The 24271-nt window shown below is 40.8% G+C and overlaps 1 protein-coding gene and 1 long non-coding RNA gene across 2 annotated transcripts in view; one reads left to right on the top strand and one right to left on the bottom strand.

The window, feature by feature from the left end:
* Nucleotides 1-24271, top strand: part of LOC142258946 (uncharacterized) — a 450433-nt gene that overhangs the window by 223554 nt on the left and 202608 nt on the right. The window lies entirely within an intron of this gene.
* The window catches only part of LOC142258944 (uncharacterized), a 104605-nt gene that overhangs the window by 65468 nt on the left and 14866 nt on the right, over nt 1-24271 (bottom strand). The window contains exon 5 of the mRNA XM_075331498.1: nt 18583-20086. Within this exon, the coding sequence (XP_075187613.1) occupies nt 18583-20086 (1504 nt within the window). The remainder of the gene's footprint in view (nt 1-18582; nt 20087-24271) is intronic.

Here is a 24271-nt window from a genome sequence, read left to right as displayed (position 1 = left end):
TCTCACGGCTATTGGCCATATTAATCTCGGAAGAACCGTCACATATTCAGTTGCCTGCTGCCTGTTGTGTATTTGTGAAGAGAGCATGTGGGTTTATGAGTTCTGTTAGTTGTCGCCTGTGATATGGTTTGTGGTTCTAGTGGAAACTTAAGTAGTTAATACGGTTTGGTACAAGACCTAGAGATATAGGGCAGGTTTTAATTGGTCAGGTTAGGCACGTGTTTTTCACGGGCTCTCAAATTTGTTGATATGGTAAAGGATATTGTCTGTGGTATAGTATACGTTTGTCGCCTGTGGTACAGTTTATGGCTCTGTGAGGAAATACGTGGGACTGCTGGTACGTGGTAATCTTGGGGCCTAGCGCAGTGTAGCATGGAATGGCTGGTACGGATACCATTGGGGCATAGCGTTTAAGTTGCGCATTGTGGCTGGTACGTGGTAGTCTTGGGGCCTAACGCTGGACGTGAAATGGCTGGTACGGATACCATTGGGGCTTAGCGCAAGCTTGGGTGATACTAGGTGGTTTTTTATTAGGCTAGTTGTAAGTCCTCCAAGAGAGGCGAATCGGCCGGTATAGACACCTTGTAGTCAGGGGTGATACTAGGTGTTTTTTTATTAGGCTAGTTGTAAGTCCTCCAAGAGAGGCGAATCGGCCGGTATAGACACCTTGTAGTCAGGGGTGATACTAGGTGGTTTTTTATTAGGCTAGTTGTAAGTCCTCCAAGAGAGGCGAATCGGCCGGTATAGACACCTTGTAGTCAGGGGTGATACTAGGTGGTTTTTTATTAGGCTAGTTGTAAGTCCTCCAAGAGAGGCGAATCGGCCGGTATAGACACCTTGTAGTCAGGGGTGATACTAGGTGGTTTTTTATTAGGCTAGTTGTAAGTCCTCCAAGAGAGGCGAATCGGCCGGTATAGACACCTTGTAGTCAGGGGTGATACTAGGTGGTTTTTTATTAGGCTAGTTGTAAGTCCTCCAAGAGAGGCGAATCGGCCGGTATAGACACCTTGTAGTCAGGGGTGATACTAGGTGGTTTTTTATTAGGCTAGTTATAAGTCCTCCAAGAGAGGCGAATCGGCCGGTATAGACACCTTGTAGCCAGGGGTGACACCATTGGTGTCTTTGTGAATTACAGAACGCAGAAATCAGACAGGGACCACATGACAGAGTAAGGAAGGATTTGGAAGTGTATGCTGCAAACCCTAGGCTTTCTTTAGTGTTTCAGTTGTGTCACCTCCCCGTCTCTTTGTTTGTCTGTTATTCTTATCTTGGTATGCATAGAGAAAGATTGCTTGTTTGGTGTTGTTTATCTTGAGAGAAAGATGGAGAAATTGATGAAGTTGTGTGTAGTTGTAGTCGGAAAAAATTCGGAAACCACATGCTATTTTTGGTTGCAGCCATTTTAGGTCACATTTTAAAATGGTGGACGAAGCACATGGCTGAGGCATGATTGAAACAAAGACAGGAAGTGAGGGGGGGTGTGTGAAGACCATGTGCTCTGTAAATGTTTGAACAAAGACTGGGTGGACTATTATATACTTAGACAGAAAAATAAGTTGTTTTTTTTATCTACAATTAGACTTAGATCTAGGACATATGTGTGTGTGTGTGTGTATAAATATATATGTATAAGTACAGACTATAGAAAATGGGGAGACAGAGTTTGAGCTGATGTGAGGTCAGTTTTCCCTTTTCTCTGCCACAAGTTCCTACAGATTTTAAAATGGTGGATGAAGCACATGGCTGAGGCATGATTGAGACAAAGACAGAGAGTGAGTCGGGGGATGTGCAATGGATTGGATGGAGTACTATATACTTAGACAGAAACATGAGTGTTTTTAACTGTAGTTGGATCAGGACTGTAGATATCTCAATGTGTGTATATGATATATATAAATGTATGTGTGGTGTGTATGTATAAAATCCAGACTATAGAATATAGGGGGAAATAGTTGAGAAAGAAAAAAAAAAAGTTTCCCTTCCCCTCCCCCCACATGATGCTACAATCCCAACAAAGAGAAGGAAATCACGTGCTGTGGGGCCATTTTCTATAGGCCTCAGTGGAGCTGACAAAACTGCAGCCGCTGAATAACATGAAGTGTTAGTAAATGTTTATAGCACTAAAAGATGGAATATTGAATGATTGGGTAGTTGTGGAAGACACTTAATATAGATCCAGTGTGCAGGTTGGATTGAGTTAGGACAGTCACAAGGAGCAATATCTTATTAATTAATAAGCAATAAAAGAATAAGAGAAAAACCTTAAAATAAACGTACCTTTGCGGCAGATGTCATGATAAATAATACATATTCCAATTACGAAAGTGGCGAATAATCCTGAGAGTTGCATGTTTTAAAAAAATAAATAGATAAATATATCCGTGGGATATCCATGTCTTGCAGAAAGGAAAATAAATAAATAGTAATAAAAAAATCCAACAGAAGGAGGGAGATATCACTCGGGTCCAGGGAAAATGAACAGAGTGTGCTTTTGGCTTTTGGGGAAAGGAGCAACTTTTAGAAAAAAACACAAACCTGTAGGGCAGGCTTTTCATCTCATCTTCGATCTATTGTGAGAGAAGCCCAAGAGGAAAAAAAAGGGGCTTCCTGCATTTAATTCATTGCAAATTATATTGGAAAAAGGTCATTGACAATAGTTTTATTTTACTAATTTTATCCCAAAGAAATAAAAGTCAACTGTGGACATGTTTAGATTCATTGATAGCTTTTCAAGCATAGAAGTCTGTTAGATAATTTTTCTATGGCAAATCAACATTTTGTTTTCCCACATGGCCAGTTTATTTGTTCTAGATTCTTTTATCCCTTCAGGTTATAGGACAGTATCACAGAGATGCTGATAATCTCCTCAATGTTTCAAATATGAACGCCCCTACATCCAATATCCAAAGGTTAGGCTACATTATTATAGTTAATAATAATAATAATATAATAATTCATTATTATATTTATTAATAATTACAATAATTTGTTTTAAGGAATGTGGATGGTTTATGACATTCTGTGTTTTATATTTAATGTATTGAATAATCTGCTTTCTTTTTATAGAAAGAATGATTGCAGTGCAGATTTCTGTGGTCCAAGCAAAGGTTATAAAAGCCATTGAAAGGGTTTTCCATTATTAAGTTACAGATAAAAACAATATTTCTGGTTTTCTTGATTAGGTACAATCTATACAATGTGACTTTTATGCCTAAATGTAGCCCTCCGGGGCCACACACTTTTTGAATCTAATTATGTTTTGGATAATAGATTAAAAAAAGGGGGGAAAGATGATGTGGAAAATCACACGTATTATTTAAGGTTTTAATTTGTTCATCGATTGAGTTTTTCTATTAAGTTTTCTTTATATTTTTTATCTGTGAGAAGGATACAGCAGACATACATATGATTGCTCTGATGTAACAAGAATTGTCAGGTTTTGAACAAGTCTCAGATGAGGCCATTGCTAATGCAGATTTTGAGTTTTTCCGTAGATGGATCCAGATACCAAGATGCTGGTTGATTCTACACTGGATATGCTGAGGTTACGCAACATGAGGTAATAAAAATCAAACCACTCACTCCTCTCTCATCGTAATAGGAGAACGAGATGAAGATTTGCGATCGCTGTGGTTTGTAGAGCGGAGGGGGGTATAATAGAAAAATGTGCATATAGGCAGCGGATCTTTTCTAGTGTGACGTGATAAATCTATAAAGACCGTAGAGAGTGTGTATGAGCCCAGGTGGAGGCGCTCTCCTGTTATCAAAGGAGCCGGTGACTGATGGAGCAGACAACAAAGAAGCAGTGAATGGGCCTAGAGTTGAGAGTCCTTTACCAATGCAGACCAGTACCTCGGTGGCTCCTGTCACGTTGTCCGTGACATCTGTCACTCCTTGTGTTCTTAAATCCTTACAGGAACAAGCGATTCAGCAATGAATGGAGTGTGAGACGCAGGGAGCCAGTGACTGAGGAAGGTCTGTGGATAAAGGGTGGTAAGCTTTCTCTGCCATGAGAGCTCTACTCAATAATGGCCCAGGTAACCAATAAGCACGTGACAAAGAGTGTGGTGGTGGACAAGATCTGGGCAGCACCACTGCTCAGTACCCAGGTGACCAGATACATCCAGTCTTGTAAGATGTGTGCACATTAAGGTAGAAAAACTGTAAAGACCTCGTAGAAACACCCCCTCATCCGCTCTACTGCTCCGGTGATTGCAGATTAGTCATATATATCTACCATGAGTAGGTTTATATGAGTTTTGTGCGTGTTGTGTGAATTTCTTTTCAGGTCTGCTCTGAAACATATCCAGTATGGAAAACATTACTGCTGAAAAACTCATGATGCTGGTGGTATGTAAAGATGGAGTTCCTAAAAAGTGGTAAAAGTAGATATTCTATAGCAAAGGTGATTATAGAGATCAGTACCTGGGGATGCCTCTGATGAACCTCTGTCTGCCACTGTGAAGAGGGGAGAAACGCGTTGGGCTTATTTCAAGCTAAATGTCTGACAAATATGCGTTTATTTTAATAGCCTGAGTGTGAATTGGACAGTGGAGGGTCTGTGATTGGACAAGATCTCCTCATGACTTTACCTAGCCTTATTATTATATTGATACAGTGGGTACATGTTATACATGTGAGATATTTAATTTCTTTTAGGGTTTGGTCCTTGAATTTGCTGTATCATATTGATTTAAGCTACCAAACAGCTATGTAAAATACAGAGTTTGAATATTTAATCTTTGGGAATGAATTGGATATATACAGTTAGGTCCAGAAATATTTGGACAGTGACACAAGTTTTGTTATTTTAGCTGTTTACAAAAACATATTCAGAAATACAATTATATATATAATATGGGCTGAAAGTGCACACTCCCAGCTGCAATATGAGAGTTTTCACATCCAAATCGGAGAAAGGGTTTAGGAATCATAGCTCTGTAATGCATAGCCTCCTCTTTTTCAAGGGACCAAAAGTAATTGGACAAGGGACTCTAAGGGCTGCAATTAACTCTGAAGGCATCTCCCTCATTAACCTGTAATCAATGAAGTACTTAAAAGGTCTGGGGTTGATTACAGGTGTGTGGTTTTGCATTTGGAAGCTGTTGCTGTGACCAGACAACATGCGGTCTAAGGAACTCTCAATTGAGGTGAAGCAGAACATCATGAGGCTGAAAAAAAAGAAAAAATCCATCAGAGAGATAGCAGACATGCTTGGAGTAGCAAAATCAACAGTCGGGTACATTCTGAGAAAAAAGGAATTGACTGGTGAGCTTGGGAACTCAAAAAGGCCTGGGCGTCCACGGATGACAACAGTGGTGGATGATCGCCGCATACTTTCTTTGGTGAAGAAGAACCCGTTCACAACATCAACTGAAGTTCAGAACACTCTCAGTGAAGTAGGTGTATCTGTCTCTAAGTCAACAGTAAAGAGAAGACTCCATGAAAGTAAATACAAAGGGTTCACATCTAGATGCAAACCATTCATCAATTCCAAAAATAGACAGGCCAGAGTTAAATTTGCTGAAAAACACCTCATGAAGCCAGCTCAGTTCTGGAAAAGTATTCTATGGACAGATGGGACAAAGATCAACCTGTACCAGAATGATGGGAAGAAAAAAGTTTGTAGAAGAAAGGGAACGGCACATGATCCAAGGCACACCACATCCTCTGTAAAACATGGTGCAGGCAACGTGATGGCATGGGCATGCATGGCTTTCAATGGCACTGGGTCACTTGTGTTTATTGATGACATAACAGCAGACAAGAGTAGCCGGATGAATTCTGAAGTGTACCGGGATATACTTTCAGCCCAGATTCAGCCAAATGCCGCAAAGTTGATCGGACGGCGCTTCATAGTACAGATGGACAATGACCCAAAGCATACAGCCAAAGCTACCCAGGAGTTCATGAGTGCAAAAAAGTGGAACATTCTGCAATGGCCAAGTCAATCACCAGATCTTAACCCAATTGAGCATGCATTTTACTTGCTCAAATCCAGACTTGAGACGGAAAGACCCACAAACAAGCAAGACCTGAAGGCTGCGGCTGTAAAGGCCTGGCAAAGCATTAAGAAGGAGGAAACCCAGCGTTTGGTAATGTCCATGGGTTCCAGACTTAAGGCAGTGATTGCCTCCAAAGGATTCGCAACAAAATATTGAAAATAAAAATATTTTGTTTGGGTTTGGTTTATTTGTCCAATTACTTTTGACCTCCTAAAATGTGGAGTGTTTGTAAAGAAATGTGACAGTTCCTACAATTTCTATCAGATATTTTTGTTCAAACCTTCAAATTAAACGTTACAATCTGCACTTGAATTCTGTTGTAGAGGTTTCATTTCAAATCCAATGTGGTGGCATGCAGAGCCCAACTCGCGAAAATTGTGTCACTGTCCAAATATTTCTGGACCTAACTGTATACTTGCATATTGACGCCTCTTTATCCCCTGTATCTCACGTTTCTATATTTCCTCATTGATATTAGCAGCATGTATTAGCTTAGCAGTGTAGGGATAGGGAGGGTGAACCGTCGGTGAGCGGGGGCACCAATTCGCCTTATAAGGTGTTGACCTCCGCTGCGAGGTAGGGAGAGTTTAGGGCTATAGCCCCAATCCCTGCCCCCTCCTTTATTGGAATAACTAATTGTGTCTATAATTACTCACATGGGTGTATGTATGATTGGCATTTTAATGATTATAACATAAACATGTAACGATCCACAAGATAATGGTGGACGCTGGCAAATCATGTAACAAATGTTCGTTTTCCTTAATAATTAGATCTTTACATAAGATATTTTTGGTTTAGCACCTAGAATGTGATTATATTTCTCATAGATACTTCAGATACAGTGTGATATCCTGACCAGTGATGTACGAGCCTTATACAACTGCCTATATAGTGTGTTAAACATGTGTATCCTCCAATTCCAGATCCTAAATCAGTGTCAGGAGCACATGGTCTCCAGCCAGGAGACTGGGTGATCCTAAAAAGACAAGTCAGAAAGAGCCATGAGTCAGAATCAGATGGAACGGTCCAACTTTTCCCAACCACAGCAACTTCCATGAAGCTTGAGGGAAAACCCATCTGGAGACAACAGCCGCTGTAAAGAGTCCATCGTACCGGCAGAATGAGGGTCACAACACACATAGTGCTGGATTATCTCACATAGAACCTTATGGAGAATTTCTAGATTGGGGCTGATACATGGGAAATAACCATGATAAGGGCACAATGGGTACAGGAACATTATACAAATAAGGGCTCATGGTGGGAAAAACATTATCTGACCTGAACCAGATCATTAGTTTGAGGGTGTAAGTGAGGTTTTAACGGTAACACACACCTGTAGGTAACTGGTATTGTCTTATTTGTTGGTATTTGAAGCCGTAAAAGTGCTACTCTGTGTTACTGAAGGTAATCAGATGCATGTGTAAGGGAAATCTTGTTAAAGGCCTCCTGGTGATAGACTATGGACCCAAGACAAGAAGAGATCCATTAGAGTTGTGATAAAATCAGGTGTAATCAGGTAGAAAAGTCTCGAAGATGCGGACAGAACTCAGATGTTGACTAAGTATCAATCTTTCAGAAACAGTAATGCTAAAAGCTGCAGCATAACGGTAAGAAGCTTATTCTTACAATTGCCTTACTCTTTCTAATCGATTAATCTCAAAATGTGGGTGATCTCTTCGGCATTAAATAGTCTGTTCTAAGGACTGGTTTGTTAGCTGTGCCTCTGTGAACTGTGTGTTTGGGATGTGATCAACTCTCTGATCAACAGTCTGTATCAGCGGGGGCAAAGGCTTAGCATTGCTTGTATAGCAGATAGAAAAATGAAAAAAGTTGCAGTTAAAGCATTATAGAGCTGATGTGTTAAAGGACCACGGTAGGGTCAGAAGGTTAATGAAGTATTTAGGGGGGACTGCTGAGCAGAGCCATAAGATTAAATACTTGATTAACCTCTGGACATAGAGCACTGTGAGAAGTGTGTTTAATTAAATCAATTCTCTATACATAAGCCAGTCACTTTTCAGAGGAAGCCAAGATGGCCCCCGATGACATAACAGACCCTACCATCAGCATGGATCCACCAGATGACGTTCCTCCCATCACCATCACCATGGACTGATCCACTGAAGTCAGAGCCGCCCATCAACAACAACACAGATCTCTCCATTGGCTAGCCCATGAACTGTCCCACTAAATGGGCATATCTGAACTTGTGTACGCCCCTAGCCTATATCAGAAACCACACGGGTTCTCCTGTTCTCTTTGGCTGCCATTTTTACTGTGACCAAGAAGAGATTTCATATCCGACTGTGTCTGGTGTTAATTCTTTACGCATCCACTTGTTCTATACCAATTAGGCCAGGCAGTAGGCAACTAGTGATCTCTGGTTAAGAGTTCACCCTAACACTACCACTTTAGCGCTCCTCTCCACTATTAGTCTACTCCTCTGCTGCGATGATGAGTTCGATATCACACATGACCGTTACATCACCTACACTGTGAGGCCAGTGATGGGCTGCAGCGGTCACATGTTGTATGTGGCACATTATGGCTGCAGTCAGGTACACAAAGGCCAGAGATAAGATGCAGCAGGGGCTGTGACTGGCGAGTAATGCGTCTCTTATTTATTTTTTCTCTTAATCAAATACTTCCCCCGGCCCCGGGAGGTGGTGAAACGAAATTCTGCCCCAACTTCTTTAACAAGTCTAATTAATCGAATGCCCCATTAAGTCAAAGCTGGAAGCAGAGTAAGACATTAATGACCCCTGTAACAGACCACAGGCCCAGCTCTAAGAAAGAAGTAAATCCACTAAGTACGTCCATAGTAAGTTCTGCTAAGTGAATATTGACAGAAGTTAAAATAATAGGTGACATCCCGGCCTCCTGATCAATGCTGAGGGACGTCATGTAGGGGGAACAATTGTGTTATTTTCTAATTTCCACTTTCCAATAATCTTTAGACAATGTTCCCATGGAGCAGACTTGCTGTGGTCCTCCGGCAGTGGAGGACCCCCATGATAACAGACTGGTAAATCCCGCTGCAGATATCATTGTGATAAATGTACGGGGAAGCTGCATGTGTCACCTTTGTGAGTGAGACTCCTATATCAGCAGCATCAATTACATACTGAGGTCACAAACCTGCAGCTATCATCAGTTTACACTGCAGATATGAGATTTCTGAAAATACATAAAACGCAGAGGATTTCACTGATAACACTAATTATAGCAAAAAGCAACTGAAATACCCCAAATGACAAATATATATATAATAGCTGGGTAATATTAAAATATAACTTTTAATAATAAATATTTAAAATAATTAGGGGGAAACAGATAAGGACACACACAACTATTATGTATAAAAAAGGCCTCTTATAAATGAAGGGAGCCAATCCCCTGATGATAATTATTGGGCAACAATAAATCATATACTGAGGCAGGAGAAAAATATATCAGTCCCTAATGTCCCCAATTGCTAAAAGTGTAAAGATTCTAAGGTCAATATTAACCCCAACATCAATCAGGGAAAACCACAGAGAAGTGAGAACCCCCCTATAAATAATAATGGTGTATAGGCTAAACTGTCACTATGTTAATTAGCGACTCTATATAAACCTGAGGAAATGAAAGTACGATGTTTGTATGTAACATACATAGTGAGAGATTGCATGAAAAAGCGTCAATAGCAAAAATAGATATGGAATGGTCTCACCGGTGTTGAGGTTGAAGTCCGGTGAAGTTTGCCATGAAATAATTGCTGGATCTACGAGAGGGAGCGAAAGTAAAAAGCTTCACCATACCCCTTAATGATGACCGGAAAAGGGTGTGCTCATAGGTCTCTACGCATTTCGCATTTCATGTAAGACTCATCAGGGAGCTTCACTATGGTACACATAAAACACCTCCTAACAGAGGTAGACGCCAAACCAGAATGAGGGAATCACCGCATATAAATAAAGGCAGGATTCAACAATTCTAATTCTAATTGGATGTTTTAAGATCACACACTGCGTTTTTTTGACACTGCGTTTTTGTGCATTTTTTGCGGCAAAAAACGCACAAAAATGCATCCGCGGCAAAAAAAGTTGTAAAAAACACGTGCATTTTTACCGCCTTTTGGTGCGTTTTTTGCTGCGTTTTTGCTCACTGCATTTTTATGCGTTTTTTATCAGTGAACAATGTCATTAAAGATTGTTGGAAAATAAAAATAAGGTCTGGTGTCATTTCCTTCTTCCATATGTTCTTCATTCTCCACTAGTGTATGCAGGAGAGCAGACAGCTGCAGAACTACAAGGCTCAGCATGCTCCCTCCAGGACTGTATGCTGGAGAGAGAGGCAAGGGCAGCAGAACTACAAGGCTCAGCATCCTCCATCCAGGACTGCATGCAGGAGTTTTTTGCCCCCCCAAAAAATGACGTGGGCTTCGCCATATTTTTGCATGCTAGTCAGGTACAGCAGGCAGGTACGGGCTGCCCCCAACCCCCAGCTGCCTATTTGTACCCGGCTTGGAACCAAAAATATAGGGAAGCCCATTTTTTTTAATTATTTGATGAATTTCATGAAATAATTTTTAAAAAAATGACGTGGGCTTCGCCCAATTTTTGAGTCTAGCCAGGTACAACTAGGCAGCTGGAGATTGGAGATTGTAATCTGCGGTACAGAGTGCCCAAGTTTTCTGGGTACCTCCGCTGCGAATTGCAGTCCACAGCCACCCCAGAAAATGGCGCTTTCATAGAAGCGCCATCTTCTGGCGCAGTATCCAACTCTTCCAGCTGCCCTGATGCCGGGCGGCTCGCTGGGTAATGATGGGGTTAGGGATAGCTGTATATTATCAGCTGGCCCTAAGCCCGAAATTCATGGTGTCATGCCAATATTAGACATGGCCACCATGGATATCTAGTAAAGATAAAAAAAAACACATTACACAGATAAATATTTTTATTAGAAATAAAACACAACACAATTAGTGACTCCATCTTTATTGAAATAAAGAACCCTCCCCCGCAGTAATCCTGGGTCAAGGGTCCTGCGCCGTCCAATCCAGATCCAATATCATCTGATCGGTTTGCTGGAAGGCATACCGATCAGATAATGTCTCAGGTTCAAGGAGGTGAATCACATCACACATCAGCTGATTGTATGAAAGCCGTTTATACAATCAGCTGATGCATCGGTGCAAAAAAACCCAAAAAAATACGTCTGTGCTGACTCCCGTCCGATCGCTGCAGGAGCTGCCGGTAATCAGTGAAGTGGTCTCCTAATGACATCAGCTGATAGTTTAAGCCAGCCGGGTGGTAAAAAGCCGGCGTCACCGCAAGACTTACGATCACCTGATGCATCACTGCATTATGGTGACCGCATCAGGTGATCACCGCCAGGTCCTGCAGCTATCGGAAGTCTTCACACAGCCGGAGCGGCGGTACCGGGAAGAGGAGCTGGGAGTGGACATGGCACCAAGAGTCTTTAGACAGGTGAGTATGACATTTTTTTTCTACTGTTCACTTTTGATTTCGCAGCTGCTTCCAACTCCTGCCCGGCCATGGCGCCGCATGGGAGCGGGCATGGCACCAGACGGGAGGTGGAGGCAGCGGTGGCGAGAGGATTCACGCTTCTGTGTTTAATTACAGAAGGAATCCTCTTCCTGTACATGTCACTTTACTACCCACCCCTTGTGTTTATAGCTGTGTTTTTAAACATAGAAACGCACTAAAACGCAGCTATATTTGCAATTTGCGTTTTTCATTGTTTTTGAACATCTCATTGAACTCAATGGGTGGAAAACGCAGTGAAAAACGCAAAAATAATTAACATGCTGCGTTTTTGTGGGCACCACAAAAACGCAGCTAAAAAAACCCACTGTGTGCAGACAGCAAAAATTAAAACACAGACTTTGCTGGGGAAGCAAAGTCATGCAGTTTTCTGAGCAAAAACGCACCTGAAAAACGCGCAAAAAACGCACTGTGTGAACTTACCCTTATGATTCTCCACTGAGGGTCTTACTACATAATACTGGTGACCGAGACTCTGAGACATGAAACTAGGAAATTGCTGAATACAGCAGTGAATTGTAAACTGCTGGAGCTGCTTCTGGTGCCTGATATCATTATCTAGTGTGCTCGCTCCGTGCTCTTCACTTACAATGTGAACTGTTTTGTCACCATTACCTTATTGAATAATCCCTTCACCTCCGGTCGTTTTCTTGTTTTTCATATACATTTTTTCCTCTCCTTTTTCCAAGAGCCATACCTTTGTTATTTTTCCGTCAATGTTGCCATATGAGAGCTTGTGTTTTACAGGACGAGTTGTAGTTTTGTATGAAATCATTACTTTTACCATATAGATTGGAAAATGAGGGGAAAAAAACCAAGGGCAGTGAAATTGCAAAAAAAGTGCAACGGCCCTATTGGTTTTGGTGTTTTTTCACAGTGTTCACTATATGGTAAAACGGACATGTCGGTGTGAGGCCTCAGGTCGGTGCGAGTTCATAGATTCCAAACGTATAATTTTAGGCTCTGTGCACACGTTGCTTTTTTCCTTGCAGATTTGAATCAATATTACAAGGAAAGAAGCTTCCCAGCAAAGTGTGTAAGGCTCCTGAAGTGCTGTGCACACGGGGCTTTTTTCCTTGCAGATTTAGTTGCAGAATAAAGAAGCAGCATGTCAAATCTTTCTGATTTTTTTCCTGCGTTTTCCCTATCTCAATAGATTAAATGAATGGATAAGGCATGAAAAGAGGCATAAGGCTAGGTTCACACACTGCGTTTTTTTGACGCTGCGTTTTTGTGCGTTTTTTTGCGGCAAAAAACGCACAAAAACGCACCCTCGTCAAAAAAACGCGGCAAAAAACACGCGCGTTTTGGTGCGTGTCTTGCTGCGTTTTGCTGCGTTTTTTGCTCACTGCATCTTTATGCGTTTTTGATCAGTGAACAAAAAAAAAAGGTCTGATGTCATTTCCTTCTTCAATATGTTCTTCATTCTCCACTAGTGTATGCAGGAGAGCAGACAGCTGCAGAACTACAAGGCTCAGCATACTCCATCCAATAGTGTATGCAGGAGAGCAGACAGCAGCTGCAGAACTACAAGGCTCAGCATGCTCCATCCAGGACTGTATGCTGGAGAGTCAGGGGGAGCAGAACTACAAGGCTCAGCATCCTCTATCCAATAGTGTATGCAGGAGAGCAGACAGCAGCTGCAGAACTATTCAGTCCATTTGGACTTTTTTGTTTTAATTGATTTTAACTCACTTGCACTATGATTAGAGCTGGTTATTGCTTTTTTATAAATCTGCTAGTGAGGTCACTTTGTTGTAAGACCCGTCGAAGCCCCACCCTCAGGGGCGAAACGGCCGTCGTCTTTGTGTGCTGACCATCGCCTCTCCCTCCCTGTAATGCCGTAGCATGTTCCCTCCATATTTGAATTAAACCAGAGTGTTACACAGCAACTATCGGTGAGTGCTTGTTCATTTTCTTTTTACATTGAATTGTCGTCTCTAGATTCCTTTTGAATAAGCACCCCGTAGCTGTAACTCTATACAGTCCTCCCTGGATGTCCTGCACTAAAACACAGAGCGGTTTAGCACATTGAGTGCTCTCTGTGTTCAGTGGTTTGTGTTTTTACTGGATGTTTCCAATGAAGCAGTGCCCTGGTTTTCCTTCTATATATCAGTACTGAAGCTTTGGTAAGTTCAATGGCTTCTTTGTGCATCTAATCTAGTTACTATTGAAATCTATTGTTAGTGATGCCATAGTAATTACTTGTCTCAAAATTCCAATTTTGATGACATTTAATACTTACCATATTTTTCGCTTTATAAGACGCACTTTTTTCCCCCCAAAATTGTGGGTGAAAAAGGGGTGCGTCTTACAAAGTGAATGTAACTTACTGGGCAGTAATCCGGCGGTGGAGTGAGTCACAGGAGGCTGGTGCAGCCGCCATGGATCCCCCGGCAATCGGCTGCGGAGGCGGCCGCCATGGATCCCGCGGCAAACGGCTGCGGTGGCGGCCGCCATGGATCCCCCGGCAATCGGCTGCGGTGGCGGTCACCATAGCCGAAATCTATCTGCGCCTGCGCTGCCTCCAACGCGACTTCCGGAAAATGGCTGCGGAGGTGACGCAGGCGCAGATGGAGATCTCAGAGAAGCGAGATCTCCATCTGCGCATGCGCTGCCTTCCGTAGCCATTTTCCTGAAGTCCATCGCGTCGGAGGCTACGCAGGCGCAGATAGAGATCGCGGCTCTCGAAGATCGCGATCTGCGCATGCGCGGGCTCCATTTTAGATCTCCGCAGCAGACGGAGACTATCATAAGAAAGAGGAGAGAGAGAAGAACGATTCTCCCTCTCCTCGCTAGGGCTGGATGCTGATTGGTGGAGACAACTTTTGCAGAGCTGCCTCCACCAATCAGTGATCTGAGCCTGACAAATGTCAGGAACATGGGGGAACAATGGGGAACACAACCCCCATCATCAGCCTTCAGAATATTCTGTATCAATCGGTGTATTCTGAAGGATGATGGGGGCTGTAGTCCTTTAGTGTAAACACTCCAGGGAGGGACTAATGTAGTGGCCAAACTGTAAATGTGACTACCACCCCCCTCATCTTTCAGAATACAGCCATGTATGGTATACAGTACATGGGTGTATTCCTAAGGATGAGGGGGGTGGTAGTCCCAGATCCCCATAAAAGTGCATCATGCAGGTCCCCCATAGCCGTGTCATCCACGGATCCCACATAACAGTGCATCATCCACAGGTCCCCATAATAGTGCATCATCCACAGGTCCCCCATAGCAATGCGTCATCCACATTTCCCCCATAATAGTGCGTCATCCACAGGTCCCCCATAGCAGTGCGTCATCCACAAGTCCGCCATAGCAGTGCGTTATCCACAGATCCCCCACAGCAGTATCATCCACAGGTCCCCCATAATAGTGCATCATCCTCAGGTCCCCCATAACAGTGCGCCATCCACAGGTTCCCCATAGCAGTGTCATCCACAGGTCCCCCATAGCAGTGTCATCCACAGGTCCCCATAATAGTGCATCATCCACAGGTCCCCCATAGCAATGCGTCATCCACATTTCCCCCATAATAGTGCATCATCCACAGGTCCTCCATAGCAGTGCGTCATCCACAAGTCCCCCATAGTAGTGCGTTATCCACAGATCCCCCACAGCAGTATCATCCACAGGTCCCCCATAACAGTGCGCCATCCACAGGTTCCCCATAGCAGTGTCATCCACAGGTCCCTCATAGCAGTGTCATCCACAGGTCCCCCATAGCAGTGCGTTATCCACAGGTCCCCCACAGCAGTGCATCATCCACAAATCCCCCCATAACAGACCCTCCTGTTGAGTCTAAATTGTTAAAATAATGTTTTTTTTTTAATTTTATTAAAATGTTTTAGCACACTATTTGGCTCAATTTTTTTTTTTTAATTTTCCTCCTCTAAAACCTAGGTGCGTCTTATAATCAGGTGCGTCTTATAAAGCGAAAAATACGGTACTTATTTACTTACTTATTGTTCTTCTTTACTTATAGGTTGCAGATTTCCATGCATATTGAATGTTGATCTATACATTATATGTCAGTTATGATGAATTTTTTCTGATGTTCCGTTTTCTGAAGTTCTGTTCTTCTGAAGTTCTATCAGCATATATAATATATTTTGTATACTCTGATTGCCACAGAAATCCTTTTTTGTATTAATTGAGGATACGTCTCCTAAATTGTATATATTGCATACTAATGATTCTCATGCTATATGATTTCTTTATATGTCTGTTTTTATTTTTTAGTGTTAAAAACTTGATGAAGGTCATTTGACCGAAAACGTTTTTTTTTGAGAACACGAAATTGCTTGTTCAATATTTTGGAAAAATAAAATTTATTTCATTTCAATTTGAGTGCCGAATTTTTTGAACATTACTGATACGGGGTTGGACCCTATTCAGGCACCTTATCCAATAGCAGGAGTGCCGCAATTCTATATCTATTTGTGCCATCTGTAACCTCATAACATGTAATTTGTTTTATAAATCCCTAAGTGATGTCTATGTCAGGGTCCTGGTGTTTTAATATGTTTTTAGACTAAATAAATGGATGTTCACCTTCTTTATAATGAACATTTTGGTACAATTTTTGCACTACAGAAACTCTTGTTCTCTTTTCTCTTGATACCAAATATGTGTAGGTTTTTTTTTATTTTTTTTAACGGTTTTATTTTCAGGGGGGGGGGGGGGGCAAAAGGAGGGTAATTTGAATTTTTAGGGTTTTTTTGTTATTTTTTTTCCTATTTTTTTAAACGTTTTGTTAACATTTTTTATTTATTTTACTAGTCCCCTAGGGGACATTATCACTGCACAGTCCGATTTCCTAAGCATTTCAGAAATGCTGCTATCCTGTGAGTACTGCTGATCTGTCGGCTCTCCCAGGAAGTTCACCATGGCAGTGTCAGGGGTCATCAGCTGACCCTGCGCTACCATGGAAACACATTGGTGCACCATGATCGTGTCACGGGACAGCCAATGGCAGTGGGAAACGGCACAATCCCCACCGCAGCCATTTAAGTCGTGCTGTCAGTGTTTTGACAGCGCGATATAAAGGGTTAACAGGTGCGGGTGGATCTCCGATACACCTGAGCCTGATAGCCACACATGTCTGCTGATCAGATCAGTAGACATGTGCAGAGATTTCCTCGGGCTCACCACTAGAGCCCGCAGTAACCGGAGATAGGCGACCAAAGACATACCGGTATGCCCTTGGGCGTAAAGGGGTTAAAAAACAAAAGCAATTAATATTTAATTATATATAGAAAATAAAAAAGTTGTAAATTTATTTACACACAACACTGCTGCATGGACAATATACGCACGCTCAGCTCTGCTACATAAGCACATTTACATACAGTTCTGCTAAATACAATGGAGATCAAAATTAGAGAACAATGTCTGATCACTTGCTTTTTTCAGAAATAATGTAATAACTTTGTCATCAAGGATGTTCCAGAGCTTTTCTATTGGGTTTAGATCAGGACACTGGGCAGCCATTTCATTGTTTCAATGTTTTGTTTCAAGGAACTGCTTTCCCCATTTTGTTGTGTGACAGGGGACATTGTCCTGCATGAAAATTGCTGGCTGATTGATGAACGCAAGGAAGGAACTACGTGTTGTTGAAGGTTTTGATAAACACTTGCATTCACTCTGCCATGTAGCGGTATGAGAGGTCCAAATCCTGCTGCAGAAAACATTTCCCAAACCATGACACGTCCTCCACCATCATTCACTGACTTCTTAACACACTTTGGGTTTAGTCTTTCCCCAGTTCGTTGATGAACATAATGTTTCCCATCAGACCCAAATAAATTAAATTTGCTCTCTATGGAGCACTTCTCTGTCCACACAACATGCTCCTCACCAAAGGTGAGTTCAGCCTTTTGATTCTTTCTGCTAATGAGAGTTTTGGTCACTGCAGAGTGTGCTTTCAGTCCAAATGCTCTTAAACTTTGTGACATTGTATGACGAGACAGATCCTTACCCTGTTCGGTGCTGAACTGGCGAGCAATTCCAGCTGCAGTGCTGAAAGTTACCCATGGAGATTCTCCACATTATCCTGTCCTCTCTTGCGAGAGCGACCAGTCTTCTTTGGGGAATTGAAAGAGTTTGTGATGTTGTAAAGATGCAATATTCTCGAAATCACAGACTTGCAACAACCAAATTCTCTTGCTAGGGCTGTTAGGGTCACCCCTTTGGCCTTCATATGGATAACCTGCTGCCGGTGTGTTTCAGTCACTTTGTAATGGCACACCATTTCTGCAAAGTCAGTGCAAACTGAAAAGTTAGGCTGCCAACAGGGTTTGTCAGATAATTAAAGAAATTAGCACTAGGTGCCAGATTAACACCAATAACTTGCAGGTATCTGAAAGTATTCTCTAATTTTGATCAGTGTTCTTTTACATTTATTTCATTTACATTTTTATGTGCTTTTGAAAAAAAACAATTTATGAAATAAGTTTAAAATACTGTGAATTTCCTCATATTAGCATATAATCACGTAGTACTACACAGTGATCGCAACATTTAGAAAATTGTGATCTTCACTGTATATACAGTTATATACACACACACATACACACTGTGTACACATCACCCCATTTTACAGTCCCTTACAGGGTATGCGATTGATCCTATGACTGAAAAGTTTTTGTTAGAAGTGCATCTTATAGTCCAAAAAATATGGTAAGTTCCAAAGTAATTTCCCTTCCTCATTTAATTATACGACTGTCTGTTATATGATTTTTGGACAATCTGTCAATAAAATATTTATTTTGTCCCTGTGCAAGTTATTATTGATGGTCAAGAAAATATGAGTTTCCTTGTTTTCATTTTTCCCATTCTAGGTATGATAATGGATACTCCCTGTGTGATATTTTTGATGTTTAAGAAAGTTCCACTTGTGTTTAAAACATTCTGAACATGAAAAAGGCTTCTCCCCTGTGTGAGTTATTTGGTGTCTAATAAGATGCAATTTCTGGGGAAAACATTTCCCACATTCTGAACATGAAAAATGCTTCTACACTCTGTGACTGCTCTGGTGATAAAGAAGAGTTGATCTACTTGCAAAACATTTCCCACATTCTACACATGAAAACGTCTTTTCCCCTGTGTGAGTTCTCTGATGTCTAATTAGATCTGATTTGGTGTTAAAACATCTCCCACATTCTGAACATGAAAAAGGTTTCTGCCCCGTATGAGTTCTTTGATGTGTAACAAGACTTGATTTCCGGTTAAAACATTTTCCACATTCTGAACATGAATATGACTTCTCCCCCGTATGAGTTCTTTGATGTGTAACAAGAATTGATTTCCGGTTAAAACATTTTCCACATTCTGAACATGAATATGACTTCTCCCCCGTATGAGTTCTTTGATGTGTAACAAGACTTGATTTCCGGTTAAAACATTTTCCACATTCTGAACATGAATATGACGTCTCTCCAGTATGAATTATCTCATGGCTAACAAGACTTAATTTGTGGCTAAAACTTTTCCCGCATTCTGAACATGAAAAAGGCTTCTCACCTGTGTGAGTTCTTTGATGTACAACAAGTTCTGATTTCCAGTGAAAACATTTCCCACATTCTGAACATGAAAAAGGCTTCTCCCCCGTATGAGTTCTTTGATGTGTAACAAGACTTGATTTCCGGTTAAAACATTTTCCACATTCTGAACATGAATATGACTTCTCCCCAGTATGAATTATCTCATGGCTAACAAGACTTAATTTGTGGCTAAAACTTTTCCCGCATTCTGAACATGAAAAAGGCTTCTCACCTGTGTGAGTTCTTTGATGTATAACAAGATGTGATTTCCGGATAAAACATTTCCCACATTCTGAACATGAAAAAGGCTTCTCACCTGTGTGAGTTCTTTGATGTGTAACAAGATGTGATTTCCGGATAAAACATTTCCCACATTCTGAACATGAAAATGGCTTCTCTCCTGTGTGAGTTCTTTGATGTATAACAAGTTTTGATTTCTGTATAAAACATTTCTCACATTCTGAACATGAATATGGCTTCTCCCCTGTATGAGTACTTTTATGTGTAACAAGATTTGATTTCAGGTTAAAACATTTGCCACATTCTGAACATGAATATGGCTTCTCCCCTGTGTGAGTTCTCTCATGTTGTACAAGGTTTGATTTATAATTAAAATATTTCTTACAAATGGAACAAGAAAATCTATTCTCCTCTGTGTGAATTTTTTGATGTTTTACAAATGATGTTTCTGGAGGAAAACTATTTCCATTTTTTAATTGTGAAATTGGCTCCTTTTCTTTAAGATCAGTTGGTTTTCTAATGCCTCTTTTGTGACTTTTATTAATTTTAGTAGTCTGTAATGATTCAGAAGAGAGGACCCGTTTCATAGAATCAGATGATAGATCTTTGCTGTGAAAGAAAGATGGGATATCTGGAATAATGGCATTTGCTTTAGTTGAATCTTGTGTGATCTCAAAGTCATCTGATTTATAAATTGAAGATGTCAGTTGTCCCACTGGTCTCGTGGTACAGCCATCTGCTAAGAATAAAACCTGTTATTTTTTTCATAAAATATGCTTGAAATTAATATTTTTAAACATTTCTACTTAAAACGTCCATAGAAACAGCAAGTTATGTAGTAAAATAGAATTATTTGCTAAGACAATAACAGCTCACAGTCTAATAGAAGACCTCATGGCATGAACCAGTAGAGTATGGTACACCACCTAAAATATTATGTAGGTGAATATGATACCAATATAAACTTCCTCTCCCACAAAAACAAGCCCCCACTCAGTTCCATCATCTGTCAATGGCAAAACAGAGTATTCCAACATTATAACGACGCCAAACACACCTCCAAGACGACCACTGCATTGCTAAACAAACTGAGGGTAAAGGTGCTGGACTGGTCAAGCATGTCTCCAGACCTGAACCCTATTGAGCATCTGTGGGGTCTCCTCAAATGGAAGGTGGAGGAGCAGAAAGTCTCTAACATTCACCAGATCTGTGATATCATCATGGAAGAGGATACAGTAGCTCCTGTGACGTTCTAGTGAACTCCATGCACAAGAGAATTAAGGCAGTGCTGGAAAGTAATGGTGACCACATGAAATATTGTCATTTTGAGCACAGTTTGGCAATTTCACTTAGAGGTGTACTCATGTTTGTTGTCAGCAGTTTTAACATTAATGGAAGTGTGTTAAGTCATTTAAAGGACACACCAAAATTACATTGTTATACAAGCTGTACACTGACTACTGTGCATTGCATCAAAGTGTCAGATCATCAGTGTTGTCCCATGAAAATATACAATTAAATATTTACAAAAATAGGGGTGTATTAACCTTTGTGATATACTGTATTTGCAATTTTCACTCCAACATCCACTGCGTCACTGAAGGCTATAATTTCGAAAATGGAGTCCCTTTATGGGTTCTCTGATTTTCTGCTGTTCTGTCACATCAAGTCTTCTGCAAATGTGTCACATCTTATCTGGGATCTGCTCCAGTGACGTCAGCTTCTGTTGTTGAGGGTATGAATTGAGTAACCTGAAATACTTAATTCAGCCATTTCACAGACCCAAATATGTGGTTTAGTTGATGTAGCCTAATATATTTATGAATGTTTTTGTTTCCTACTGACTCATATATGAATATATTCAGTGATTTTCCTTAATACAAAATGCCAGCTATGGACTCTCTAATATCGGGAAAAGTTTTGAAAGAGCCCATCACATCAGGTTAATGTCTCCATGGTCCAGTCTGCTGAGCACTGGCAGTGACACGCGAGTTAACGTCACATCTCAGATACCGATGGACCTGAAACAACTGAAGCAGAGAGCGGCTGCCATTCCACCCATGATCTCAGAAGGATTCTCTGAATCAGCGTCACAAACTGTTCACATGAAGCCTCATCACGCTTTGGCTCTTTATCAAGAGCAGATCACCAATGTTCACGAGGTGGCCCTGGATAGACTTGCATCAACCAAAATTAGAATTTTTCCATTATTCCCCTCCCCATGTACATTTACCCATACGGACTCTACATTGTTGCAGTTCCCCCCAATGTCACCTAAAACCTGTGTTGAATGATGACATTGGGGGGAACTGCAACAATGTAGAGTCCGTATGGGTAAATGTATGTGGGGAGGTGAATAATGGAAAAATTCTAATTGGAGTTGCTATAAGCCTCCTAACATACCTGAACAAATAGAGGGTGAAATGCTGCAACAAATTGAAAAGGCAGCTAATAATAATAATCAGGTTCTTAGTATGGGGGATTTCAACTATCCAGACATACAGTGGGACATAGAATCTACTGGTTGTGCTAAAAGCTGTAAGTTCTTATCTACAATTAAGACCATTTCTTCTCTCAGATGGTAGATGAATCGACCAGGGGAGATAATTTGCTAGATCTGGTCCTGTCAAACAGACCAAATACAATTTCAGATCTACAGGTCCAGGAGCACTTGGGCACCAGTGATCATAATATGGTAAGCTTCAACGTAATATTCAATAGAACATTTCAAAGGGGAAATGCTGAAACCTGGAATTTTAGGAAAGCTGATTTCAACAAATTAAGGGAAGAGCTTAAATGTGTAGATTGGTCATGTAGTCATGTGTAGTCATGGTAACTGGGGATACTGAACATAAATGGGGTAAGTTTAAGGATATACTACTAGAGTCCTGTAAAAAACTTATACCCTCTGGTAATAAAATGTCCAGGAATAAAAAGAAACCACTTTGGATAAATAAGACTGTACAAAGTATAAAAAAAAACAAACAAAGGGCGTTTAAAATCTTAAAGGCTGAGAATACAGAAATAGCATTTCATAAGTATAAAGATATCAATAGGAAATGTAAAAAAGAAATCAAGCAAGCAAAAATTAGCTACTGAAACAAAAATCGCCAAGGATATTAAAATCAATCCCAAAATCTTTTATAAATACATTAATGCCAAAAGGAAAACAAAGGATAGTATCGGCCATTTAAAATATAATAACTAGTTAGTTATACAGGACAAACAAAAGACTGAGATATTAAATAGTTATTTCTCATCAGTGTTCACCAAGAAACTGACTGTACCAGGGATCATTCAACAAGTGAAAAATCAAAGTTCACCACCCGATATAATTAATTTAACACAAGAAGAAGTACGCCTGCGTCTGAGTAAATTAAACAGTGACAAATCCCCAGGGCCAGATGGCATCATTCACGAATATTGAGGGAATTGAGCTCCGTAATCAACAGACCGCTGTATCTCATATTTTTAGACTCGCTTGTAACAGGGTTGGTTCCTCAGGATTGGAGGATTGCTGATGTGGTACAGATATTTAAGAAAGTTAAGAGGCTGGATCCAGGCAACTACCGTCCAGTAAGCCTGACATCAGTAGTATGCAAAGTTTTTGAGGGCATTTCAAGGGATGAAATGCAAAAATATATTGCAGAAAATATTATAATAACTCACAAACAGAATGGATTCATGAAAGATAAGTCATATCTAACCAACCTGTTGGGGTTCTATGAGGGGGTAAGTGCAAACCTGGATATTGGTAATGCAGCTGATGTGATTTATTTGGACTTTGCAAAGGCATTTGATACTGTACCACATAATAGCCTTAAACTAAAGCTCCAGAAGCAAGAACTAGGGGAAACTATATGCAACTGGGTAAGGCGTTGGCTACAAGATAGGAAACAAGAGTAGTCATAAATGGTACTTTCTCTAAATGAGCTATAGTCAGCAGTGGGGTGCCGCAGGGATCTGTGCTAGGACCAATTCTTTTTAATCTCTTTATTAATGACCTTGTGGATGGGATTGATAGTAAAGTGTCAGTCTTTACTGATGACACCAAACTATGTAGGATATTAAAAACTGACCTTGATAGTACAATATTACAAAAAGATCTGGATAAGATGTCAGAATGCACAGCTACTTGGCAAATGAGATTTAATGTTGATAAATATAAAGTAATGCACCTAGGACGGAGTAATCCTATAACTGCGTATACATTAAATAGAAGTAAACTCGGGACTACAGAACAGGAGAAGGACTTGGGTATTCTCATTACAAATAAGCTGAGCAACAGTACTCAATGTCAAGCAGCAGCTGCTAAAGCAAACAAGATTTTAGGGTGTATAAAAAGAGAGATTAGATCCCATGATCCCAACGTATTGTTACTCCTCTATAAATCACCTGTAAAGCCACATCTGGAATATGGGATCTAGTTTTGGGCTCCACATTTTAAAAAGGACATTCAGAAGTTAGAGTCAGTTGAAAGGTGGGCAACTAGACTACTACAAGGAATGGAAGGTCTCCCATATGATGACAGGTTGAAAAAGTTAGATATGTTTAGCTGAGAAAAAAAGACGTCTCAGAGTAGATCTCATTTATTTGTATAAATACATGTGTGGTCAATATAATGGACTGGCACATGACTTATTTCTTCCAAAGACAATACTACAGACCAGGGGGCATACACTGCGAGTGGAAGAAAAGCGATTCCGGCAGCTAAATAGGAAAGGGTTCTTTACAGTTAGAGCAGTCAGACTGTGGAATGCCCTACCACAAGAGGTAGTAATGGCAGACACTATAACAGCTTTTAAAAAAGGGCTGGATGATTTCCTCAGTACACACAACATTGTTGGTTATAAATGACTTAGTGACCAAATGTAGAACTGGTGGAGGAAGGTTGAACTAGATGGACCTAGGTCTTTTTTCAACC

Source organism: Anomaloglossus baeobatrachus (assembly GCF_048569485.1).
Source record: "Anomaloglossus baeobatrachus isolate aAnoBae1 chromosome 5 unlocalized genomic scaffold, aAnoBae1.hap1 SUPER_5_unloc_19, whole genome shotgun sequence".
NCBI classification, from domain to species: Eukaryota; Metazoa; Chordata; class Amphibia; order Anura; family Aromobatidae; genus Anomaloglossus; species Anomaloglossus baeobatrachus.
The sequence above is the reverse complement of the archived record's forward strand: the minus strand, read 5'-3'. Positions and strand labels throughout refer to the sequence as shown.